Source organism: Ustilago hordei, assembly GCF_900519145.1.
Source record: "Ustilago hordei strain Uho2 genome assembly, contig: UHO2_contig_05, whole genome shotgun sequence".
Taxonomy (NCBI): Eukaryota; Fungi; Basidiomycota; class Ustilaginomycetes; order Ustilaginales; family Ustilaginaceae; genus Ustilago; species Ustilago hordei.
The window spans coordinates 1441117-1464131 of record NW_024545279.1 but is presented as its reverse complement, the minus strand read 5'-3'; the positions used below and the strand labels follow the sequence as shown (position 1 = coordinate 1464131).

At 51.8% G+C, this 23015-nt stretch overlaps 6 protein-coding genes across 6 annotated transcripts; 4 read left to right on the top strand and 2 right to left on the bottom strand.

Annotated features, from left to right (window-relative positions):
* Positions 1 to 5630: 5630 nt before the first annotated feature.
* Positions 5631 to 6650, bottom strand: UHO2_03400 (putative transposase; the record flags this gene model as incomplete). The annotated part of the gene is made up of 2 exons (XM_041558315.1): positions 5631 to 5974; positions 6056 to 6650. The coding sequence occupies 2 exons, from the start codon at positions 6648 to 6650 to the stop codon at positions 5631 to 5633; spliced, it is 939 nt and encodes a 312-aa protein (XP_041414249.1).
* A 2783-nt stretch (positions 6651 to 9433) lies between these two features.
* On the top strand, positions 9434 to 10558 carry UHO2_03399 (uncharacterized protein; the record flags this gene model as incomplete). The annotated part of the gene is made up of 1 exon (XM_041558314.1): positions 9434 to 10558. The coding sequence occupies one exon, from the start codon at positions 9434 to 9436 to the stop codon at positions 10556 to 10558; it is 1125 nt and encodes a 374-aa protein (XP_041414248.1).
* A 927-nt stretch (positions 10559 to 11485) lies between these two features.
* UHO2_03398 (uncharacterized protein) lies at positions 11486 to 14548 on the top strand (the record flags this gene model as incomplete). The annotated part of the gene is made up of 1 exon (XM_041558313.1): positions 11486 to 14548. The coding sequence occupies one exon, from the start codon at positions 11486 to 11488 to the stop codon at positions 14546 to 14548; it is 3063 nt and encodes a 1020-aa protein (XP_041414247.1).
* Positions 14549 to 14695: 147 nt separating this feature from the next.
* Positions 14696 to 18598, bottom strand: UHO2_03397 (uncharacterized protein; the record flags this gene model as incomplete). Its single annotated transcript, XM_041558312.1, has 1 exon — positions 14696 to 18598. The coding sequence occupies one exon, from the start codon at positions 18596 to 18598 to the stop codon at positions 14696 to 14698; it is 3903 nt and encodes a 1300-aa protein (XP_041414246.1).
* A 411-nt stretch (positions 18599 to 19009) lies between these two features.
* UHO2_03396 (uncharacterized protein) lies at positions 19010 to 21538 on the top strand (the record flags this gene model as incomplete). The annotated part of the gene is made up of 2 exons (XM_041558311.1): positions 19010 to 21188; positions 21366 to 21538. The coding sequence occupies 2 exons, from the start codon at positions 19010 to 19012 to the stop codon at positions 21536 to 21538; spliced, it is 2352 nt and encodes a 783-aa protein (XP_041414245.1).
* Positions 21539 to 21956: 418 nt separating this feature from the next.
* Positions 21957 to 22931, top strand: UHO2_03395 (uncharacterized protein; the record flags this gene model as incomplete). The annotated part of the gene is made up of 1 exon (XM_041558310.1): positions 21957 to 22931. One exon carries the CDS (start codon positions 21957 to 21959, stop codon positions 22929 to 22931), a length of 975 nt encoding a protein of 324 aa, XP_041414244.1.
* Between the last annotated feature and the right edge of the window lie 84 nt (positions 22932 to 23015).

Here is a 23015-nt window from a genome sequence, read left to right as displayed (position 1 = left end):
TATAGATGCCAGCTAAGCGAGCAGAAAGCGGTCATAAGATTCGGTTGGCGAAAACATCTGAAGAAGAAAGATCAGAGAAGCTTTCGACACCACAGGCACACCATTACAGTGTTTCACGAAAGAAGCTCGCTCTCTCTCCGTTCTCAACTAGGCGGTAGCCAGGCTTACTCACGACAACCAAGCCGAAAGGCCAGTCTGGGTCGGTAGAAAGTGTAGATTCAGCGTCGCATCGCATCGCATTGCATTGCCGCTGCAGGGCGAGGCGTCATTTCTTCTGCCTGAACTCGCGCCGAGATGAGGGCTCGAAGGGCTGTCATCATCATTTCAATGTTCAAGAGACTCAACGGCAGCTCGTTACTGTGACCGAGAATTTTGGGATTGCAGTCCATCAGAGTTGCATCCGGTCGCTGAGGAGGAACAGACATTGGATTGCCTTACACCATGGCCGGAGTTGGAGGGAAGCAAACCGTTCTTGACGAAGCCGCGGAGGTCTGGCATGCAGGGTGACAGACAAGTTCAGAGTCGAAGCATGAGCTAAGAGCTTGCGCGCTGTTGCGGCTAAAGCAGTGCCTGACAGCTAGCTATAAAAGCCGCCGTTGATGTGGTAGAATTGAAGATAACAATTAATATACGGCGTTATCAGGGTCATGATCAGACTCCCTTTACCACAGCTGTATGTTCTATGTAATGCTTAGTTTTCATAGTGTGAACCTAAATGACAAACACATATATATACTCCATTCACCACTCTAGTCCTATCCAAGACAGGACATGTCACTTCATTCATACTCCTGTGTTGCTATGATACTGGGTACCACTGGGCTGTCACCATGACAACAATCATGTACCTCATTGTGCTTCTTGCTTAAGTAAGCCTCCTGTACCTTGGTGTCTCAGCCATGACATGTGCATCTTGCTTGAGATGCCAATGCATCTTCAACTCCCCCCTTTGGCAGGATCTCCAGCCCTATCATCCTAGCCAATCATGAGGTGTTGAGACCCTGTAAAGGTTTTGTCAAGACATCTGCAACATTGTTTGCTGTTCTGACATATTTGATTGCCACATTGCCCTCTTGCATGTGATCATGGATGAAATGATACCATGTGTCAATGTGCTTTAACTTCCAATGTTTGGCTGGATCTTTACTCACCTGTATGCACCCCTGGCTATCTGTGTATAGTATGGGCTGAACATCCATGATCTCCAAGTCCCAGAGCAAATATGAGAAGAACAAGGCTTCTTGCACTGCTTCAGAAGCAGCAACGAACTCTGCTTTGACTGCTGACAATGCCACACATTTTTGAATGTGAGACTTCCAACTCACTGGACATCCATACACATATGTTATCAACCCTGAGGTGCTCCTTCATCCATTTGTGGGGTCAGATGCCCAGTTTGCATCAGTATACATTGTTACCAGTGTATCCAAGTGCTCATTTGTCTCCCCTCCTAAGTGCAACTGATATTTGTTCATCTGGTTCAGGTACTTTACCACATGAATGGCTGCCTTCCATGCACTGTCAATCAGGATCGACATATATCGCAACAATATGCCAACAGCAAAGGCAATATCTGGTTGGGCTGTGTTGGAGACCCATAATAGTTGGCTGACCAACTCTTGATACCTCTTTGCTTGCTGAGGTTCACATCTCTTGCCTCTGGTGATGTTCACTATGCTCAGCATGGGTACCCAAGATTTCTCATTTGCTCCTCTTAACCATTTGTTCACCATTTCCTTGATGTATGCCATTAGGCCCAGAGATATCCTCCTCCATCTTCTATCATGTGTGATCTTGATACCCAGAAATTCTTTGATCCTTCCATTGTCTTGCATCTCCCATTTGTCCATGATCTCTTGCTTAGTGCAGTCTACTTCATCATGACTGGGTGATGTTATCAGCATGTTGTCCACATATGCTGTAATGATTGTGATCTTGTTGCCTGTCCCTCTTGAGTATAGGCATGGTGCACTTGGCATGCAATGAAATCTGATTGTCTGGAGATGTGAGTCTAACTCAATGTTCCATTCTCAGCCCAATTGTTTCAGACCATACAGTCCTTTCACTACCTTCAACACTTTTCCAGGTGGTATTTTGATTCCTGCTGGGGGCTTTAGGTATACATCATGGTGTATAGTGGAGTTCAGGTACACTTGCTTTACATCAATAGAGTCTATTTCCCAATCCTGTACTGCTGCGACAGCGATCACCCCTCAAATGGATTGGATGGTGTCAGCGGTCGCGCGCCTGAAACCTGAGAACAGTAGTAGTATCAGTACTATCACCGATTCTGTCGAATTATGTGACAGCGCTAATGGTATTTCATTTCTTAGTGAAATATGCGACAGAGCCTTCTCTGTCACCTTTCTCGCTAGAATCTGTAGTTGTATTATTGTTGTGACAGATTTCGACTAACTGCTGTGGACACTCCGTCCAGAGGTAGCTCGGCACAATCAGACTACAATACAACTCTAATGAGCTTGATGTTGACACCAATGGTCTGGTGTGAGTATGGGTTGATGACACCAACATGAGTGTCCAGTGTGTCAGCTAACACTTGAAGTGATCCCTGGGCCGCAGTGGACGTCTGCCTTCAGTTCTATTGTTATCCGGACCGCTGGTTGCTACAAACTGCCTTCGGATGCCAGGAAACAGTGATACAACACACGCGCTTCATTGAGGAGCAATCTGTTGATTACTTCTATGCTGACTGTGTACTAATGATACTTATTGCTTGAAGTAATACTAGTACGGTTGATGAGTGTAGAGTGGATGGGTCCACTTGACCATTCATGACAAGAAGGTATGCCTATATATCTCTTCGCAGCATCGCCAGCGACACTGCTCCTGCTCTCTCTCTCCAGAGAGTACCCTCTTCGTCAAGTATTGTACAGGTGTCTCCAAGGAGGCACCTCCTCCATATCAGACCTTGTCCCTCCTGTCTTACCTGAGCTGTGTCAACTTCATCAACACTGCTCCTCCTCTTCATGTCCCTTTTGCTGGTGTCCTTTACACAGCTCTCCTTCCTCTGACCAGCGACAGTTCTCTTTTACTCCTGTCTTGTGGGCCCCTGAGTGGTAACCATCTGCATATCACTTGAGCTTGGTCCCTCTTGCATGTGAATCGTCGTATGGACAACCTTGCTACCGATCTCTGCGGAATCTGCCACAAGGTCTCGCTTGTCGTAGATTCCAGTGGGATTCGTGATATCGATGATGCTCGTGCCGATTTCGCTGTGATCTGCCATAGAACTGATTCTACTGCCGATCTCGGTGACCTCTGCTGCAACTCTTACGTTCTACCCGATTCCACGATTCCTGCGCTACCTTCATATGAACTTCGGTCTATCCTCGCTCTGCGCACCCAGGCCCATTGTCATGGGCCTGGATGCTCAAGAAGCAAGGGGGTCACGGGTTCATATGGAAGGAGCACAGGTATCAAAGATCTAGTCGAGACCAGTAGAGAGCATGGTCATAGTGCAGTCTCCATGGAGACCATGGACTCCTACAGACTCACATGCAAAGGAGGGCCAAGCACAGCCACGAGGAGGACCAAGCTCAAGGAGCAGGCACAGCCACGAAGAGGACCAAGCTCAAGGAGCATGCAGATGGTTACCACTCAGGGGCTCGAGAGATAAGAGCCAAAGGAACTGTCACTGATCAAAGGAGAAGGAGCAGTGTCAAAGGAGTCGACACCAGGTCATGAGGAGGAGGAGCAGTGTCGAAGGAGTTGACACCAGGTCATGAGGAGGAGGAGCAGTGTCGAAGGAGTCGACACAGCTCAAGAGGCACAGGGGTGCCAAGCAGGAGAGGCCCCTGAGCAGTACTCGATGAAGAAGGTACTCTCTGGAGAGAGAGCAGGAGCAGCATCGCTGGCGATGCTGAGAAGAGGTATATAACCATGCTTTCTCATCATCATAGGTCGAGTGGATCCTCATCCACTCTACTCACCATAACTAGTTATCACTTCAGCATAAGTATATATTAGTTTCAGTCAGCATAGCAGCAATCTATCAAGGTTGCTCCTCATCATAGTGCATGTGTTGTATCACCACTACCTGACGTCCGAAGGTGCCCATAGCAGGTTAGCGGTCCGGATATAGATAGAACTGAAGGCAGTAGTCCACTGCGGTCCGGGGATCACCTCAAGCATCAGTCAACACACTGGACACTCGTGTTGACGCCACCAACCTCATCACCAACACCATCAACATCATTATCATCAACATTCATCAACCTTATCACCAAACCATCAACCTCATCATCATCAACACTCACACCAGACCTTGGTGTCAACATAACCTACACATTGATATTGATCGTGCCGAGCTACCCCTGAACGGAGTGTCCACAGAGGTCAGCCGAAACCTACGATAGTATATACAACGAACGCCACCTGCTGTCACTGCGCAACTTGATAGTCACCGATACCGAGACAATAGCTGTCACACAGTTTGATAGTCACCGAGTATCTCGACAGACCGACCTGGGTTTCGGGCGCGAGACCCCTGACACCCATGACACACTGCTCCTCCTCCTCATGACCTGGTGTCGACTCCTTCGACACTGCTCCTCTTCCTCAGGACCTGCCTGCTAGTGTCCTATACACTGCTCCTTCTCCTTTGACCAGTGACAGTTCCTTTGACTCTTGTCTCTCGAGCCCCTGAGTGGTAACCATCTGAGCTTGGTCCTCTTCGTGGCTGTGCCTGCTCCTTGAGCTTGGTCCTCCTCATGGCTGTGCCTGGCCCTCCTCGCATGTGGCTCGTGTCCTCCTTTGCATGTGAGTCCATAGGAGTCCATGGTCTCCATGGAGACTGCACTATGACCATGCTCTCTACTGGTATCAACTAGATCTTCAATACCTGTGCTCCTTCCATATGAACCAGTGACCCTCCTGCTTCTTGAGCATCCAGGCCCATGACAGTCACTTCATTCATACTCCTGTGTTGCTATGATACTGGGTACCACTGGGCTGTCACCATGACAACAATCATGTACCTCATTGTGCTTCTTGCTTAAGTAAGCCTCCTGTACCTCGGTGTCTCAGCTGTGACATGTGCATCTTGCTTGAGATGCCGACGCATCTTCAACTGGTAGCATTGCGCTTTCAGACGGCCTCCGACCGAGTATCGGCAAAGATCTAACAGGAGATCTCCCGATGGACTCCAACAAGAGTTTGCCGAAGGAAGCAATCCAATATGACGATATATGCTGACATAAACCCAATCGGGGATCAGGGCAGAACCGAACTGTCCAGAGATTGGGTACAACACAGTCCCACTCGTTGTCAAGCTAGATCATGAAGAAGGACACTCCCACATTCGGCATGTACCTCATAGATGTATATATATGAAGCTGAGAACACTAGGTTCTCACCATGTTCACTTTGTCAATTGAGTATACAGCATGCATGTAAACTGTCCCAAGATTTTACATGTCACCATACATCACTCTAATGCTCAATAGCTATAAGTTGTATTGCCACACTGTCTGATATCATCTGAAAGTGCTGCTTCTTCTCTCCAAGACTGTGTAATTGATATTGACATTGACTAAAAAAATTGTGCTATGAAGAAGAGCCAATTTTTTTTAAATTGTGGGACAGTTTATGGAGTGCTCCTCAACAACACCTTAGTACTTTGTAATCCCTCCTTTGGCCTTCAGAACCACCTTGATGTGGTCTGGCATGCTCTCTATTAGCATCCTACATGTCTCTGGAGTGATCACTTTCCATTCAGCTTCACATCTCTTGAGCAGTTCATCCCTGGACTTTGCAATTGTACTATACTGTGAAAGTTGCATTTTGAGATGGTGCCAGAGGTGTTCAATTGGGTTTAAGTCCAGTGACTGTGCCAGCCATTGCATAACCTTAATGCTATTACTTTCCAACCATGTTATTGTCTTCTTCGACATGTGTTTCAGGTCATTGTCTTGCTGAAATGTGATGTCAGTGTATGCATGCTGAAGCTGCAAATCTGAGATTGTTTTCACAAGCTTGTCATTCAAGATATCAATGTATTAGTCTGAATTCATTGAACCCAGCACCAAGCACATACCTCCCACCCCTTCCCACATCATACAGCCCCAGATCATGATGGAGCCACTGCCAAACTTGACCATTGGCCTGACAAGCTTGCTGTTGAAGCCAGAATTCTTAATCCAACAGAACTGCTTACCATCTGGTCCAAAGAAGTTGATCTTTGTCTCATTGGACCATACCACATTCTTCCAATCCTCAACAGTCATGTCCTTGTGCTCATTAGCAAATTTGAAACAGGCTTTGCAATGTCTCTTGAGTAGCTTCAGTTTTTTCACTAACCTTTGTGCTTTGTAATGACAGTAATGAAGTGCTTTTCTTACTGTGGTTGGGCATGCTTTGATTTGAAACATCTCCTGCAGTGCATGACATGCTTTCCTGACTGTGGACATTGAATTGAGCTCAAAATAGTGATCCAGGAAGCAAACATGATGAGGCTGGAGTTTTCTCAGCTGGCTGCCCTTTGACTTTGGAACATCAGCAGAGGTGCTTTTGCTGATGCAATTCACTGTAGACTTGCTCATACCAAGTTGTTCTGCAACTGAACAGATAGATTCACCATTTTGGATGTGAAAGAGTGCCAATTGGCACCTCTCTGGGGTGGTTTTTGGCATGATGGTATAGATATGTGTCAGAGGTCGCGCACCTGAAACCTGAGATCGGTAGTTGTATCAATACTATTACCGATTCTGTCGAGTTATGCAACAGCACTTGTGGTATTGCAATTCTTCACGAGATATGCAGTAGAGCCTTCTCTATTACTTTTCTCGCTCGAATCTGTAGTTGTGATGATGCTATTGCAGATTTTGACAGACCACTGTCAGACACTCCATCCAGAGGTAGCTCGGCACGATCAATAACTTATGTGAACTCGCTGATGACACCAAAGGTCTGGTGTGAATATGGATTGGTGGTGTCAACACAAGTGTCCAGTGCATCGACTATGCTTGAGGTGATCCCCGGACCGCAGTGGACGACTGCCTTCGGTTCTATCGAGATCCAGACTGCTGGTTTGCTAAGAACTGCCTTCGGATGTCAGGAAATGGTGATACAACACATGTGCTTCGATGAGAAGCAATCTATTGATTGCAACTTATGCTGACTTGAAAACTAATAAGTACTTATGTTTCTAAAGTATTGACTAGTTGTATGGTGAGTAGAGTGGATGAGAATCCACTTGACCATTAGTGACAAGAAGGTGTGGCTTTTATACCTCTTCGCAGTGTTGCCTGCATCACTGCTTCTGCTCTCTCTCCAGAGAGTACCTTCTGCATTGAGTACCTCACAGGAGTCTCCAATGAGGCTCCTCCTCCTCATTGTGCTGTCCATCTGTCTTTCCTGAGCTGTGCTGACTCCATTGACACTGCTTCTCCTCTTTATGTCTTCCTCGCCAGTTTCTCTTACACTGCTCTCCTCCCTGGGACCAGCGATGGACCCCCTTTATTCCTATCTTGTGTGCCCCTGAGTGGTAACCAGCTGCATGCTCCTGAGCTAGGTCCCCTCTTGGCAGCACTTGGTCCCACTACTTGCATGTGAAGCTTCACCACACTATCATCCTTACCACTGATCTCCGCAGAATCCATGATAGGATCTTTCCTACTACTGATCCTGGCAGGATCCACCATACCCTTTCTTCTATCACCGATCTCAGTGTGATCCATAGTACCATCATCTCTCATGCCAATCTTGTCATCATAGTACTATCCTTCCTTTTGCTGATCTCAGTGAGATCTGTCATAGGACTGGCACTACTACCGATCTCAGTGAAGTCCATCTCAAATCCCACAATCCACCTGATCCCTTGATCCCTGCACTCCCTTCATATGAATTTGACGGATCTTCTGGCCTCTGCGCATCCATTCCCATGACAATATGATGGTGTCAGACTGGAAGTGCTGCCAAATTGCTCACAGTCATCTGATTGAGCTGAAACTTTCCACATCACTACTTTCAATGTGTATGAAGGTGCCCACCAAGTTACATTGCAAGTTTCATTGTAGTCAAAAGCCCACAAGGTCAGGAATGGAGTGGTGTTGCTATTTGGGAGCATGCTCCATAAACTGTCCCACAATTAAAAAAAAAAAAAAAAAAAAAATCAAAAAAATCAGCTCTTCTTCATAGCACAATTTTTTTAGTCAATGTCAATATCAATTACACAGTCTTGGAGAGAAGAAGCAGGGCTTTCAGATGATATGAGACAGTGTGGCAATACAACTTATAGCTATTGAGCATTAGAGTGATGTATGGTGACATGTAAAATTATGGGACAGTTTATGCATGTGCTGTATATATCAAGCTGAGAACACTAGGTTCTCACCACATTCACTTAGTCCATTGAGTATATGTGTTTCTCTCTTAAACAGCAGTGAGATCGTGCTCCGACTCTAACGGATCGTCGACTATCGGGACAAATCTTCTTTACTATTTCGATAGAGATCAGCCTCAGGTGCTTATTGCGGCGAGCTTAGAGTAATTTGCGGCACGTGACGATCCTGCTAAGTGGAGGAAAGGACATGGAGATCGACGCCTTATGTCCGGCTCATCCAAGGCACGGTTAGGAGGAGCGGAAGATAGTGCGTCGAACTTAGGCTCGGCTCTGCAGTCGAGCAAATGAGTTCATTTCCCTCGCTGAAAGCAGATTAGGTGAGAATTCAGGGTCTTGCTTCTATTTAGGGCAGCATGCGTTTCTAAGTAGAGTCGCCTTGGCGCGCCTGTTCTCTCGGTATCTACACTGCCTGTTTGACAGCGCTCAAGTGGGAGAGAAGCTGCTTCAAGAAGAAGCCGTTGCCTTGGAAATTTGTTTGCCGAGTTTCCGCCCGCTTCACGAGAAATTCTCCATATGCCGTTTGCTCTAGCGAAGGAGACGGTATCGTAAGAGCTAGGAACAAATAGGACAAGAGCAAGCTAAACTCATGTGAAAACGTTGTTGACTTGGCTCGTATCGACGTTCAATTGAGAAGCTAAGCAGACATTCTGATCTCGATATATGCTTCTCCATCCGTTTCCACAATCTCTCTTCCATCCCACTACCTCAAGAACTCACTCAGCCACCGCTCCTCCTCGTCTCGCACACTCGCAAATACGCAACCTCGTTGTACCACCCTCATACCGAACGTCGAACAGCTCCTACCACACCAACTTCCGCTCTCATCGCCCACCTGCTCGAGCTACTCCAGTTCAAGCTCGAGGTAGAAGAGTCGTTGCCATCTTTGCAGCACGCAAGTCCGAGCCAACTTGAAATTCATCGAAATCTGTGACTTGGTCGAAGCTAAGCCGGCCTCTTTTACAGCCTCTCAGGCAGAAAAGCATCCGAGTGCCGCTCTTTAGAGGGGTCGGTAACATCTTTTGCAGCCGGTCATCCAAGCTCGCCATTCCGACCCGAACGAAACTCTCAAGAATGATGCACAGCAAGATCGAGTACTTTGGCTCCAACTCTCCGCTCGGCGGTTCGTCAAGCGCTGGAGCTAGCCCATCAGCTTCCGAAATGCTCAATCCAGCCTTGAGCTCGGTAGCTACCTCGCAGCGCAACTCCCCTTCCACATCTGCCTGTACATCGGTCAGCGACCTTTCCTCCGAGGCAGACAAGTTGTCGCTCGCCAATGCAAAAGCAAGCCGCAAGGCAAACAAAGACGCAGCCAGTCAAGCCAACGAGGAGCCAGAAACAAGTACAGAGGACAGCGAGGCAGCAGCGATACAGGCTCAGAACCGCCGGGTCGAGGAGGAGCTCGATTCTGCTCTCGCTTTTGGCACGCAAATTGTCCAACGAGAAGCTCGAGCGCTGGCAATGGCTGCAAAGCGTCTCTCCAAGCATTCTGTGCAGCAACACGGTTTCCGTCAAGCTGTTCGACTTGTCATGCGAGCTACCACGGGTGAGCGAGGTGGCAAGGTGGTCCTCACTGGTGTTGGCAAGAGCGGCATCATTGCCAAGAAGCTCTCCGCAACCTTGCTTTCTCTCGGCACACCTTCCATGTTCCTCCACCCCACCGAAGCGCTCCACGGCGACCTTGGAATGCTGACACCTCATCGTGATGTTGTCATCGCCCTCTCGCATTCCGGGTCTTCGCCAGAAATCCTTTCTCTGGTACCTCACCTCAACGCACGCAGGTGTCCGATCATCGCACTGGCCGGCAAGCGAGAAAGCGCACTCGTCAAGGCATCGGACGCATGGATCGATTGTGCTACAGGCAAGGATGATCCTCACTCGGACTTGGAAGACGATCAGTGTGACAGCTGTGATAAGCAGCGAACCGCTAGGAGAACAAACTTGCCAAACCCAAGCACCGACGAAGCATGGGACGACGTTCCTGCTCCTTCCAGCAGTACAACAGTCGCTTTGGCGATGGGAGACGCTCTTGCTTTCTCAGTGACACGAGCAAAGGGGCTTGCAAGGGATATGTTTGCCTTTAATCACCCTGGCGGCAAGCTTGGCGCCGATTTCCGTATGCAAGGCCAGTCTGTGCCGTTGCAGACTTACAATGCCAAAGGAGGTGAAAACGCCGTGGCTACCCCGATCGCTGCATGATTGGGTCGATGCTTCCGATTCGACACTTTATTCATCGCATCTTGTTCTTCTTCTTCTTCTTCCTTATCCCTCGCAGTTTTTGTCTCAACCGCTATGAAGCAAGTGATCTCGATCAGATTACTATTATTTTTAATACAATCTGCAAAAATGCCTGACAAGTCGTCCGAGGGTGTCTGTATGGCAACGAAGCGAGCCAGCAGAGGGGGTTGGCAAGCGAGACTTGTCGTTGAAGGTCTAGTACCTGCGAGTGTCCAGCTGATACTGACGAGGCATATTGACGATGTGTGTCGATCTCACAAGGTCAAGAATTCCTGGTCGGTTTTTGCTGTTTTTGCTGTTTTTGCTGTTTTTGCTGTTTTTGCTGTTTTTGCCGTTTTTGCCGTTTTTTGCCGTTTTTGCCTCCACCCTTTGACGCGATCCGTCGTCGGGTCTCAACTGCAGGGAAACATACCCTTCTTGACCAAGCCGAGGAGCCGACAAGGGGGATTATGTCAGCATTGGTCAAGCCGAGTCGAGTCCTTCTCAGGCGGTCATTCAATTCGTCACTGGAGCCTGCCCCACCTTGTCTCCATGAACATATCGCTGCAAATCCAACGTTCTTCCCCTCCATCACTTGTCTTTTCCTTGCCATCGGCTCTTCTCATACAGTCCCTTTGCTCAGTCCGACTTGGACACTTGCCATCCCCACCGATCTTGTTTCATTTCATTGCAATTCGACGGTCCGTATTGCAGCGCATCGCACCCGCCTTCTCCGGACTCAACAATCCTCGACTGCTCCTTGCACCTTGCTTTCCCGAGGGAAGCACAATTTTCACAGCTCACGTTATGCTCGCTCGTCTCGATCAGATTGTCGATTCGACCAACAGCTGCTGATTCGCCTCACCTAGTCTGCACAAGATTATCCGCGACTCTCTTCCGCTCGATACCATGTCTGCCACCCCGCCTCGCCATGGCGGCCATACGACGCCGCCAAATGATGCAGACTCGGCTTATACTGCGACAAATCGATGGGGCACTGTATCTGGAGGTCTACGGAGCCCACCTCCTGCGCCATCTTCAGGTGCCGGCGTCCGCCGCAATCATACCATCCATGGAGCCCGTCACCATGGAAAACCAAGGCTAGAGAAGCACTTCGAGCAGCCCGAGGACTGCCCCACCAACCCACCGATCGTCGACAGCATAGCATCATCACATACGCAGTACGCCTCAGCCAGCGGGCACAATCACACACATCGACAGGAAGCATCACTGATATCGTCCAATAACCCCCCATCACCATCAGCACCATCCGACAGCGCCCGAGAGTTCGTCTCCTCGCTCACGCCTCTGCAGGCCCTCTACTCCAAGTCCAGCGTCTCTCGCAACCTGTCACTGCCAAGTCGGCATCCTCCCAAACTCACTTCCAACTTGCCGCACAGCGCCACTCAGGGTCGATCGAGTCTGTTCAACAGCCTTTCGGCCATCACTGGAGGCTCGGATCTGGACGAGCACGATTGGGAGAAGCTCATCCATTCCAGCAATGCGCTCAGCGAAGAGCACCAGCAAGACTCGATCGCTGCTCAGATCAGCATGAGCACGCGACCTGACCACCCTTGGTCCTCCTCCTTGTTCTCACAAGGTCAGCTTGGTCCAGCAGCCGAATCCTCCCATCCCACATCACCCATCACAAGAACGGATCTCTTCACCAGCTCGCACAATCCTGATGGCAGTTCCAGCGCCGTAGATCTGTTTGACCAGACGACGCTCCCTGATGCCCAGGCCTTGGCAGCTTCGCCCAGCTTCGTTCGCCGTCGCCAGTCGCTCAATCATCACTCGGGTCGCTCGGCCGCCAGCCGCCTGGCCGCTCGTTCAACTGATCTGCTCAGCCGCTATGCAGGCGATGTCGCCAATCCCGCCACCTCCTCCTCTGCGTCGCGACCCGATGCTCCTTTCAGCCCGATTCGTCACACGACAAGCTTGTCAACAGCTAGCAGCCCAGTCATGCCGACTAGCTTCTCCAAAGCACCATGGAATCAGCCGACGCAGGATCCCATTGGCTCGCCTTCTCGCTTTGCCGGCTCCTTCCCATCGCAGAATCTTGACAACAGCCCAGCTAGGATGCTATCTGTCAATGACGTCTCTTCATCCGCTCTAGCGGATATCAGCAAGAACCTCTCCAACCTCGATATCTCTGGCTCTTCTGCGCTGGACGGAGACGACACCGAGACATCTGTGACACCAACCAGCTACTCCATACATCCTAGCTTATCCTCCCAGAGCAGCACCGACAGCCGACCTGCAGGTGCCAGAAAGCTACCTCAGCTCGTGACCAATCGAGATGCTTTGCAGCGAGGGCAGCGAACGAATGCAGTATCTGGTCCCATCTCAGCCGCCGCCTTCGTTCCGCCCATCGGACACGCTCATTATCGGCATCAGTCCAACGATCCTTCTGCCTTCAGTGCTTCAAATTTCGATGACGATCAGTCCCAACGATTCGGACCGTTCACCGCCGCACCAGCAGGCAGCTGGGTGGAAAAGGACCATGTCACTGGTCGCTTCAACGACGGAAGCAGTCAAACAGGCGGCCCCGCTTTCGACTCGCAGCTATGGTCGCAGCAGTCCGCAGCAGCGCCATACCCAGGCATGGCTATCGATCCGAATGTGATGGCGCTCAGCATGGCTTTGGCGCAGGAACAGCAGCGCAACACCATCTTGCAGGCTCAACTTGGCGCCCGTAACAATGCAGCGGGAATGCAAGATCCTCACTTCTTCGGCATGCAGCCTATCGACCTCAATGGGCCCATGCAGTCTATCGGTCAGCAGCTGCGGGGCGCTGCCTTCCCCACCTCTTCCCCACCCATGGGAGCGATGGGCAATCTTCCATCGCGAGGCCCTCTCTTCCCGATGCAGCATCAACAGCAGCAGTATCGACCACCGATGCACAACCAATCTCCAAGCCCTCGTCCTCCAACTGGACAGCCTTTCCCGGGCGCAGGGCAGGACGCAGAAGCTAGCAGTGCAGCACCACCGACGCCTGTCGATCCGGCCTCGCTAGCCATGCAGAAGGGCTACAACCCAGCGCCGGGCACTTTCGACCTTGCTCCACCCGACGCACGCTTCTTTGTCATCAAATCGTACACCGAGGATGATGTCCACAAGTCACTCAAGTATGAGATCTGGGCATCAACGGATAAGGGCAACCAACGACTCGACAAGGCGTTCCGAGAGAGCGCACACAACGGGCCCATCTATCTCTTCTACTCCGTCAATGCCTCGGGCCACTTTTGCGGAATGGCTCAGATGCTGACACCGCTGGATTACGCTACCTCGAGCAATGTCTGGGCCCAAGACGGAAAGTGGAAGGGGACGTTCAAGGTGAGATGGATCTACGTCAAGGATTTGCCAAACAACCAGCTCCGACACATCAGGCTGACGAATACGCCGGAATGCAAGCCAGTGACACAGTCAAGAGATACGCAGGAGTTGACGCCAGAAGCAGGGCGTGAAGTGCTGAGGACTATGGCAGAGTATAGTGCCAAGACGAGCTTGTTGCAGGACTTCAACTTCTATGAGATGCAGGGTCGTGGAGCTGCCTCGCAAGGGCCAGCACAGCAACAGCAGCCGGCGGTCGGAGTGTCAAGCCCAATATTGGGTCTGAGTCCCAAGCCGACTGGATCGCCAGCTCTCGGATTCGCAGCCGGACTGCCTTATCCTACTAGCCCGGACCTAGGTCACAGCCTTGGTGGCATCAATGCCGGTGCTTCACCGAACGGAGGAGCACGTCGAGCTCAGCTAAGCGGCGGGACACCTCAGCGTCTCATGCATGGTATCTCAGGTCTCGGTCTTGCGCCAGGCACACCTCGCTCCAACAACAGCGGGGTCCAGCCGCCGATTAACGACCTTCACGGTGGCGACAAAAGCGCTGAAACCACGACACTACCCAACTCAGATGCAAACAAAGAGGCAGTGTCAGCCGCACAGAATGCCGGTCTCGCGCCTTCAGCCATCTAACCTATTGTAACATCAAACAACGCAGCCGAATCGCTGTTGAATTATCGTTCTCGCATGCAGTTGTTGTCATCTTATCAGTATCGCTGCCTGTATTGCAAAGCAAAGCGCAATCTCATCCTATTACTCTATTGTCCGTCTTTGTGTGTTCTAGTAGACTGGGAAGTTGGGATCTTTCTCCTTGGCGTAAGCTCTGAGACCGCCAGCCAGGTCACTGATCTGCAAGGCAGTGACGCTTTGCTTTCTGTTGGCTGTCGCATCAGTAGCTGCTGCCGCTTCCTGTTTGGAGGCGATGTCGTCCAATGGATGTGCGGGCGCTTTCGGAAGAACTGGAGCGTTTGCCTTCTCCTCTTTCGCTTGTTTTCGTTCCTGCTCTGCCTTCTCATCCTGATGCTTCAACAAGGCCTGCACCGCCAATTGAGAGTCGTTGCCCTTCTTGCAGACCACCAGCACTGAAGAAGCCGACGATCCTTGCTGAGCTTGGTGTATCTTCTTCCACGCATCCTCGGGGTCCTTGAGCAGCGACTGAATAGGCAGATTGAGCGAGCCGTCCAACTTCGTGATCCCGTATTCGACAGTAGGTCGCACATCCACGACCAACGCTTTGGGGTCCATGAAGGACACCCTTGTTCTGCGAAGAGTTCCATCGGTAACTGGAGGAGCGTTGAGGCCGCAGAAAGAGACATAGTCTTCTGTCTCGAGATTGGCGATCATCGGCTCGGTGACTTGTGCCGGATCTCCGCAGGAGCGACAGGTAGAGATACGACGAGGTCGGATCTTGACGCATCGGAACGGTGTAGATGTGAGCGGAGATACTAGCGTCAGAAATGGTGGTGTGTCTTCGCCGATGCCAGCAAGGATCTTGACCGCTTCCAGGGCCTGCATCGTGCCCACTAGACCTGTAATGCCGCCAAGCACGCCGCCATCCTCGCAATTAGTGACTTCATCTGGACGAGGCGCCATCGGGAACAGACAACGATAGCATGGTCCGCGGACAATCTGATTGGATGCTGCTGCTGCAGACACTTTCGGACCAGCAAACTCCGGCTTGATTCGCTTGTGCAACACGACAAGCTGACCGTCGTATCCTTGTGCAGCGCCAGAGACGACTTCGACACCTTCAAGTACGGCAGCGTCAGAGATGAGGTACCTAGTGAGTGGGTTGTCGGTGCAGTCAAGTACAAGGTCATGGCCCCGCATCATTTGACGAGCATTGGTGGAGCTGAGTGCTTCTGCCAGCGGGACGGCTGTGATGTACGGATTAATCTGCTTTGCCGCTTTAGCCGCCGAAACGGCCTTTGACATACCAACTGTCCCATCGCTATGCAGAATCTGTCGAGCGAGATTGGAGGGCTCAACCACGTCGTGATCCAGAATGGAGATCTGACCGACACCAGCTGCTGCAAGGTATTGAACAGCGGGACAGCCAAGACCGCCTGCACCGACCACAAGCACCTTAGCATTCCGGAGTCGAAGTTGTCCTGGAAGGCCAAAGTCCGGAAGAATCATTTGCCGGCCGTATCGTGCATACTCGGGCAGCGACATCGGCAGGGAGGAAGGCTTTGGCGCGGCTGCTTCCTTCTGCACGGACTGTATTGACGATGAATCTCCCTTGGTCGCAGCGTGTTGCGCAATGTCCCCTCCCTGCTGGGTGTTCCTCTGGCCAACGCTTTCTTCCTTGGTTTTTGTTGGATTGACCGTCGAGCTCGGCTTCTTCGCAATGGACGCCGGCAAGGTGGCAGGATCGAACTCGTTCGCTCTTCCGTCAAGAACATCACGAATGTGCTTAAGTGCAGTAAAGCTCATGAGCGTATTAAGGTCGCGCTGCTCCAAATCGTCCCGCTTTGAGTCGCTGCCCGTATTTCGATCTAGCCAGTTCTGCTCGAGCACGCCAATGCAAGCTGATAGCGCAGAGCCGATGGCCCTGTTGGCAGTTGTCAGCTTTGCAAGTTGGTCAGCAAGCTCTGCGCTCGATCTTGGGATTGAGACTGGTTGTGCTGGCTGCACAGGATCGAGACCTTCCGCCTCGTTGGCGATCGGCAGCTTTGGTCTGGTTCTGCCTGATGCTGCATGACCAACGGTGGAGGCTGTGCCACTGCTGCGAGGCCCAGTCTGCGCTGAGAAGGCTTGATCGAAGCCAGAGGGGAAGCCGGACGTCTCGGGTTTGTTGGTACCGTAGGCACCAGCAGCTGCTGCAGCAACAGTTCTCGAGACATTGGCAAGTGCGCTGTTCAAGGTTTGTGGCAGCTCAGCACGTTCGTACCAGCTCTTTGCAAAGTCGCTGACGCCCTCAGGCAGATATGCGGACGGATTGATGCCGAAGGCTCGAGGTGCGTTCGGATCAGAATCAGCAGCCGCAGCGCCCAGAGGGTCTCCAGCCGAGGCAGGCCCTTGCCAGCGTCTCGCGTCAGGTCTGGGTAGATGCGTCGCTACATGGCCATTTCCTGCATTCGTCTCTCCCTGAAGGCGTCCCCAGGGTGAAGGCCTTCCTCCAGCTGCAGAAGGAACCCTTCCGACAGTGGCAAATTTTTGTGCTCCGTAGCGTTGCGTCGGTGAAGCAGGAGCGTGCTGCGCCGTCGACGCTTCTTGGGATGATCCGTCAACGGATCGCACGGCAATCCCTAGAAGATCTCTGTTCTGCATGACGACTGTGACACCAGTGCTAGGTTGACGGCCATGATCTCTCATGTACATGGCTTGCTTGACCAAAAGACTCGGCTGTACCTGAGCCTCTGCAGGATATCGTAGTAGACTCTGCAAGGCTGAAGTGTGATCAGCGGCAAGAAGCTGGTTGCGAATGCGGAGAAGCATGGCGATGCAAATGTAGTCGATGAGCTCGAGAGAGCCGGCCGAAGCAAAGAGACCGTCCCAGATAGCGATAGCGTCGTCCAAGGCAAATTCGCGGGTGAAGATCATGCGTATCCAACGAAGACAAAAGATCTGCGGTTCGATGCCGAGAGTTTCGAGATGCTGTGCCAAGGCTGGATCGATGTGTCGCAAGAGATCGAGAATGTATTCGCACTTGGCGACGATCGGAAGGGGTCGGCGTGGCTGTTCGGCAGACTCTTGTGCAGTCGACCGCTTTCTCGCAGCAGAGGAGGGAGAGGCGGCTGGGGAAGGTTGAGAAGCAGTCGTTGTACTGGGACTGTCGCGCCAAGCATACCAGCATTTTGCGCTCTGCATGAGGACGCAGAAGAGCGCATACACGTCGTGCTCGACAAAGACGTCGGCGAGAGCATGCTGAAATGGAGTATCTTGGCATGACTGGGTCGAAGCATTTGGTTGGGAGCGGGAGGCAAGGTGTCGTGCGTCAAGAGCGCCGTCGCTTCGAACTTTCCAGAGGAGAGCTGCGAGCTCGTGCATGCCCTGTCGGTAGCCGACGTCCTCATTCTGGAGGGCCCAGAGAAAGAGGATATTGGTCAGAGCCTGCTGAACGCTCGTTTGACGGAATACATCAAGGTCAGGAAATGACCTTTCTACATCTTGTAAGATAATCCTCCGAGTCTCGAGAGCCGAGTAGTACGTCTTCCAAGGATTGGATTCGTCTAGGCTGAGCGGGTTGTTGACCGAAAGATCATTGACCAGGGAGGAAGTATGTCGCCTCGAATCACTGTATGGACTGATTATTGAAGAGGAGGAGGAAAGGGTTGCTACAGAGTCCAGAGTCGTATGTGTGCCGTCGAAGCCCAGTTGGGGCGGATAATTGCCATCTGGAGCTCGAAGCAATCGACATCGCAGTTCATTGTAGGTGTCCCTCTCCCGCCCCAAGAGAGCAGACCATGACGAAGGGATGCTAGAGATGTGTTGGGTCAGAAAGAGCTTCCACTGTATCCAGCGAAGTGATGCATTTTGGTCTTGCGATATCTTGCCTTCTATGGCACGGGCTCGAAGCGATTCTATAGATAGCGAGACGCCTCCTCTGAAGAGCGAGTTCCACCGTCCGCTCAGGGATGAGTCTGCTCTTTTGACATGGCTTGGTGTGCGGATGGGCAACTGCTGATGCCATTTTGGTGTCGGAGGAGCTGATGAGAGCGCAGCAAGAGGGTCGGCCATCCTGCAGTCGGTGTGTCGACTAGAACACGCAAGAGCCGAGCGATGGATGTACTTGAGCTGGACGGAGTTTGGGCCGCTGTGAGTTGCACTGAAGATCAGATCGCAAGGGCGACAGAAGCAGGACTGCACAGAGCTCTAAGCCATGTTTTGCGCCCGGCGAGATGGATGTCTAACGAGGAGGTTGGCAGCGTCGGTGGTCCTTGAAGCGAGTGCCAGCTGCCAGCCAGATATTAAAGTCGAGTTGGGTGTCTTTGCCAAATTTTGCCAGACCAACATCCAAGATCTTTCTTCCATCTTATCCTGCATCCTTGATCTGTTCGGCAGCAGCTTTGAGATCACCTGCTCAGCATGCTCGGTAACCATCCTTCACAGTGCAGCACCAAGTCCATGGCGTACTGATGCTATACTACAATGGCATCAACGCCGACAGTAGCCCGCAACGGTCGTGCGCGGCATCCGCTTCAAGATCGCAAACGGATCCGCGCCTGTTCCATCCCCCTCTCGTCAGGCTCGTCTCTGCTTGGAAACCTGCAGTGCTCGGAGCTTGGTCAAGCACTGGTGGCGACGGAAGATGTCCTCGTCATCTTATCGCCGCTAGGCGGTCTGCATCCAACTCTGGCGGCTCAAAGCCGCATGCAAGACATCGAATGTCACCCCGACTGGGACGGTCGCTTTCCGCACTCTCTCTACCACATCAACATCAAGACATTTCTCGAGAATGAGCCCAGCATTCGTCGTAGGACTATGCTCGAAGCCGACCACTCCGCAGTCGATGCACGCTTCTTGAACCTGCAATGGTCTTCCGCTAGCTGGTCGAAGCCTGGGATGGGCCCCAACGGAAGCTGTCTCATCCTTGCTACCACCTCAGAGCTCGATCTCTTCATCCTTGGCGCACCCAGCAACGCTTGGACCGGTGAGTGGAAGCTCCTGCACGCCCTCGATCTCAGCCCCGTTGCCCACCTAACTACCTCAGATCCTGGTCCCTCCCCTCAACACATGCTGATCGACGACCATGACAAGCCCGTCTTTACTCCGCATCGCTCACTGCTTCGAAAGAAGCAGATGGCCACAGAAGTGCTTTGCGCCTCCTTCTGCTATCTCGATAGGCCCTCACAGTTTGGCGATCCGCTGCTGTCAGGCCGATCAAGCTTACCAGCTTGGACAGCTTACATCCTAGCTGGCACCCATTCCGGTCACATTGCTGTGTGGCAATGCCATCCACTGACAGGGCAATGCACCTTCCTTTCCGCAGCTCAGGTGAGCGAGACAGGCATCGAACAGCTCATGCTGACAACGCAGGCTGCAGCGCTTGAACCAAACTCCAACGTCAGACTCGCCTTCCGAGATTCGGGTGGTATCAAGCTCTGCGACGTTTACGTTTTCGATGACCAACCTCGCATTCAGCTCTCCTCACGAGCGCCCCTACTCTCGCATCACTGCATGATCTCCGCATGGCACTGCTTCAATCATCACTTCATTTATTCAACCATAGGCAGAGTCCACGTCTACGACATCAAAACAGAACAGACGGTGACCTACACCTTGGACACCCATCCAAGCAGCAACTACGATCCCTATTCGCCCGCAATTTCCATCAGCCGTGCTTGCAACGCTGACGACAGAGCCAGAATTGTGCTACAGGATCTGCGCGAGTACGAGATACCTCTACTCAGCGCCGCTGAAATGCCAAGTTTACCTCAGCTCTTGCATCCAGTATACCCTTTACCTCTCTCAGGATATCCGCCCTTGACCGAGACCATGCAACGCAAGCATGATCTGCATCAAGCCTTCCTAGGCTACGAAGTTGAGTCGAACCTCAAACTACCGTCGGCCTCGCTTGTCGGTGCAGCTCTCACTAACGAGCGTGTCGCTTTTCTCGGCTACAATGTCTCGGAAACGATCGGCTACCAGATGGAGATACTCCGGCATGGCGATGCAGATCCCGCCGCAGTGCTCCATGACGCGCTGAGATGTGTCGCTTCAGAGAATGGCGCCCCTCCCTATCTCGTCGTGCGTACTCTTCTTTCGCTGCTGTACACCAGCGAGCAACCGGACGCCTTTCGAAATCAACTCATATCCGCGGCAGAGCAGAGTTGGCAGTCTCTGCTCAATTTGTCCACTGGTCCAAACGGCGACGCCATAGGAGAGAGGAAAGAGCTGCAACACAAACAGGCGTGCTTGCTCTACCTGCTTGCGTCCCGATTGGAGATGCCCTCTGATTCCGCATCACCACTGATATCCTTTTCGAAGCAGCACAAAGTCGATATTCTGAGTGACTGGCTACAGAGATGGCTGCGAAATCTCGCACAGAGGATATCAAAGGAGCAAGCATCAGATCAAGATCAAAAGCTGCTGCTGCGACTACTGACGGCTGGAAGCATGCTTCCAGACGCTGATCCTCGCCTCCGTGACGAATGCACCGCAGCAGCTTCGGCTTTGAAGTCAGCACAAAGCAGCCCAGTGCCAGCACAAGATGCTTCCGTTCTCACTGGTGAGACCTGTGCTGCTTGTAGTACGCAGCTGACCCTATCGTGGGATAATCAAGAACAAGCTTTCGGTTGGGCCAAATGTCAAAGTGGCCACGTCTGGCGTGAGTACTCTCCCGTCTTTCCGCATGAGCCAGCGACCGGTAGACATGACGGTTGGCGTTCGATGTTCATCGTCATCGGTCCGGTTTTGTTGGTTCGCGGTGTATCTTGGTTGTGATCGCTATCTGTTCCTGCTCACTAACTTTGTCTTCTTTGCGCATTTTCCTCTAATACCACAGCACGCTGCTCGGTCAGTCTGGCCACTATCTCGGATCGCCAAGTTCGCGCTTGCACGGGATGCTGGGCCAAGTCGTTGGTCCCAGGCAAGCCAGATCAGAGCCCCTGGCAGACGCTCATGCTCGAGGCTGCAAGTATGTGCCCATACTGCGAGAGCTATTGGATTGTGCGATGATGGGCCAGGACTGCTCGAAGCAATGCGGACATCAACCGTCTGACCGGGGGAACCGGGTACATCCTACTTAATGACGAGGTCTGACAACGAGTGGTGTCGGTTGTACCCGATCCTCAATCTCCGATCAAATCGTCCTTCACCCGATCCCTCTTGTAACTGCTTACGTCACTCCATATCATCACACTGGATTGTTTCTTTCAGTAGCTTTTGGACACAGTCTAACATGAGATCCGCAGCGTCGGTTGCAGTGATAAGCCAGATTATTATTCTCGGCTACGCAAATTCAACCAGCGTTGAAAGATAAGAAGAATTGCAGATCTCGCATCCATCAATCTCTCCATCATCACCGGCTTACGCCAGATCCTTCATCATATACTATCTCTAATCGTATTCGTTCCTCCGCTCCCTCACCACCGCCATGAGCCAGCAGCAGAAGAAGAAAAAGAATGTCTCCATTGCTATCTTAGTGGCCGACACACCGCCTCCTCCCGTTGTTGCAGTTCGAGGCGACTACACCAAGCTCTACCCACGTTTCCTGCGGGAGTCGCTCAACACAATCAAGAGACATCCGTGGCAGCCGCATGTCGAGCTTCACCTGCGCTGCTACGATGTGGTCAACAAGATGGAGTATCCTGACGAAGGTCAGCTCGGAGACGGATTGTGGGATGCTGTAATGATCACAGGCAGTGCTTCTTCGGCATATCTCGACTTGGAATGGACTAAGAAGCTGGCAACTTTCCTTCGCTCGACAGCGGAGAACCACCCGCTAGTGCGACTGATCGGCATCTGCTACGGTCACCAGATCCTTGCTCGCGCTTTCGATGGTGTAGTCGAGGCCAACCCTAAAGGCTGGGAATTGGGAACCCATTCTTGCAAGCTCACCGAACAGGGCAGAGAGCTTCTTGGCTATGACGAGCCAACAGATGACAATCAGATGGCCATTCAACAAGTGCACAAGGATCATGTCGTCGACATTCCACCCGACTTTGGCGGTGAGAGCTTTGAGAACCTTGCATCCACCGAAATCTCGCCCATCCAATCCCTCATCCTCAAATACCCAACCGAAGCACCACCTCTTGCATCTACTGCTCAGACATCAGCTTACATGGCCTTCGACATCGAGGACTCAGAAACTGCCTCATCGGGGCCTCATCCGTTGCGATCGTTGCACATGCTCACCTTCCAAGGTCACCCCGAGTTTGACCGCGAGATCGTCGAAAACATCATCAAGGTGCGAACCGAGATGGGCATTGTCACTGGGGAACTCCGTGAGCGTTCTCTCGAGAACGCTAAGAAGCCTCACGATGGTCTCAAGCTCGGCCGTGCCATCCTTGCTATGCTTGGCGTGGAAGAAGCTCGTACTGACTCGGGCGACAGCATGGTCAACATCTGAATCAACCTTTTCAAACGCAGCACGCTCATGTTTAGACTATGCTCACTCTAATCACGACGCAATCGCGGATCCTTGGACTTCTAT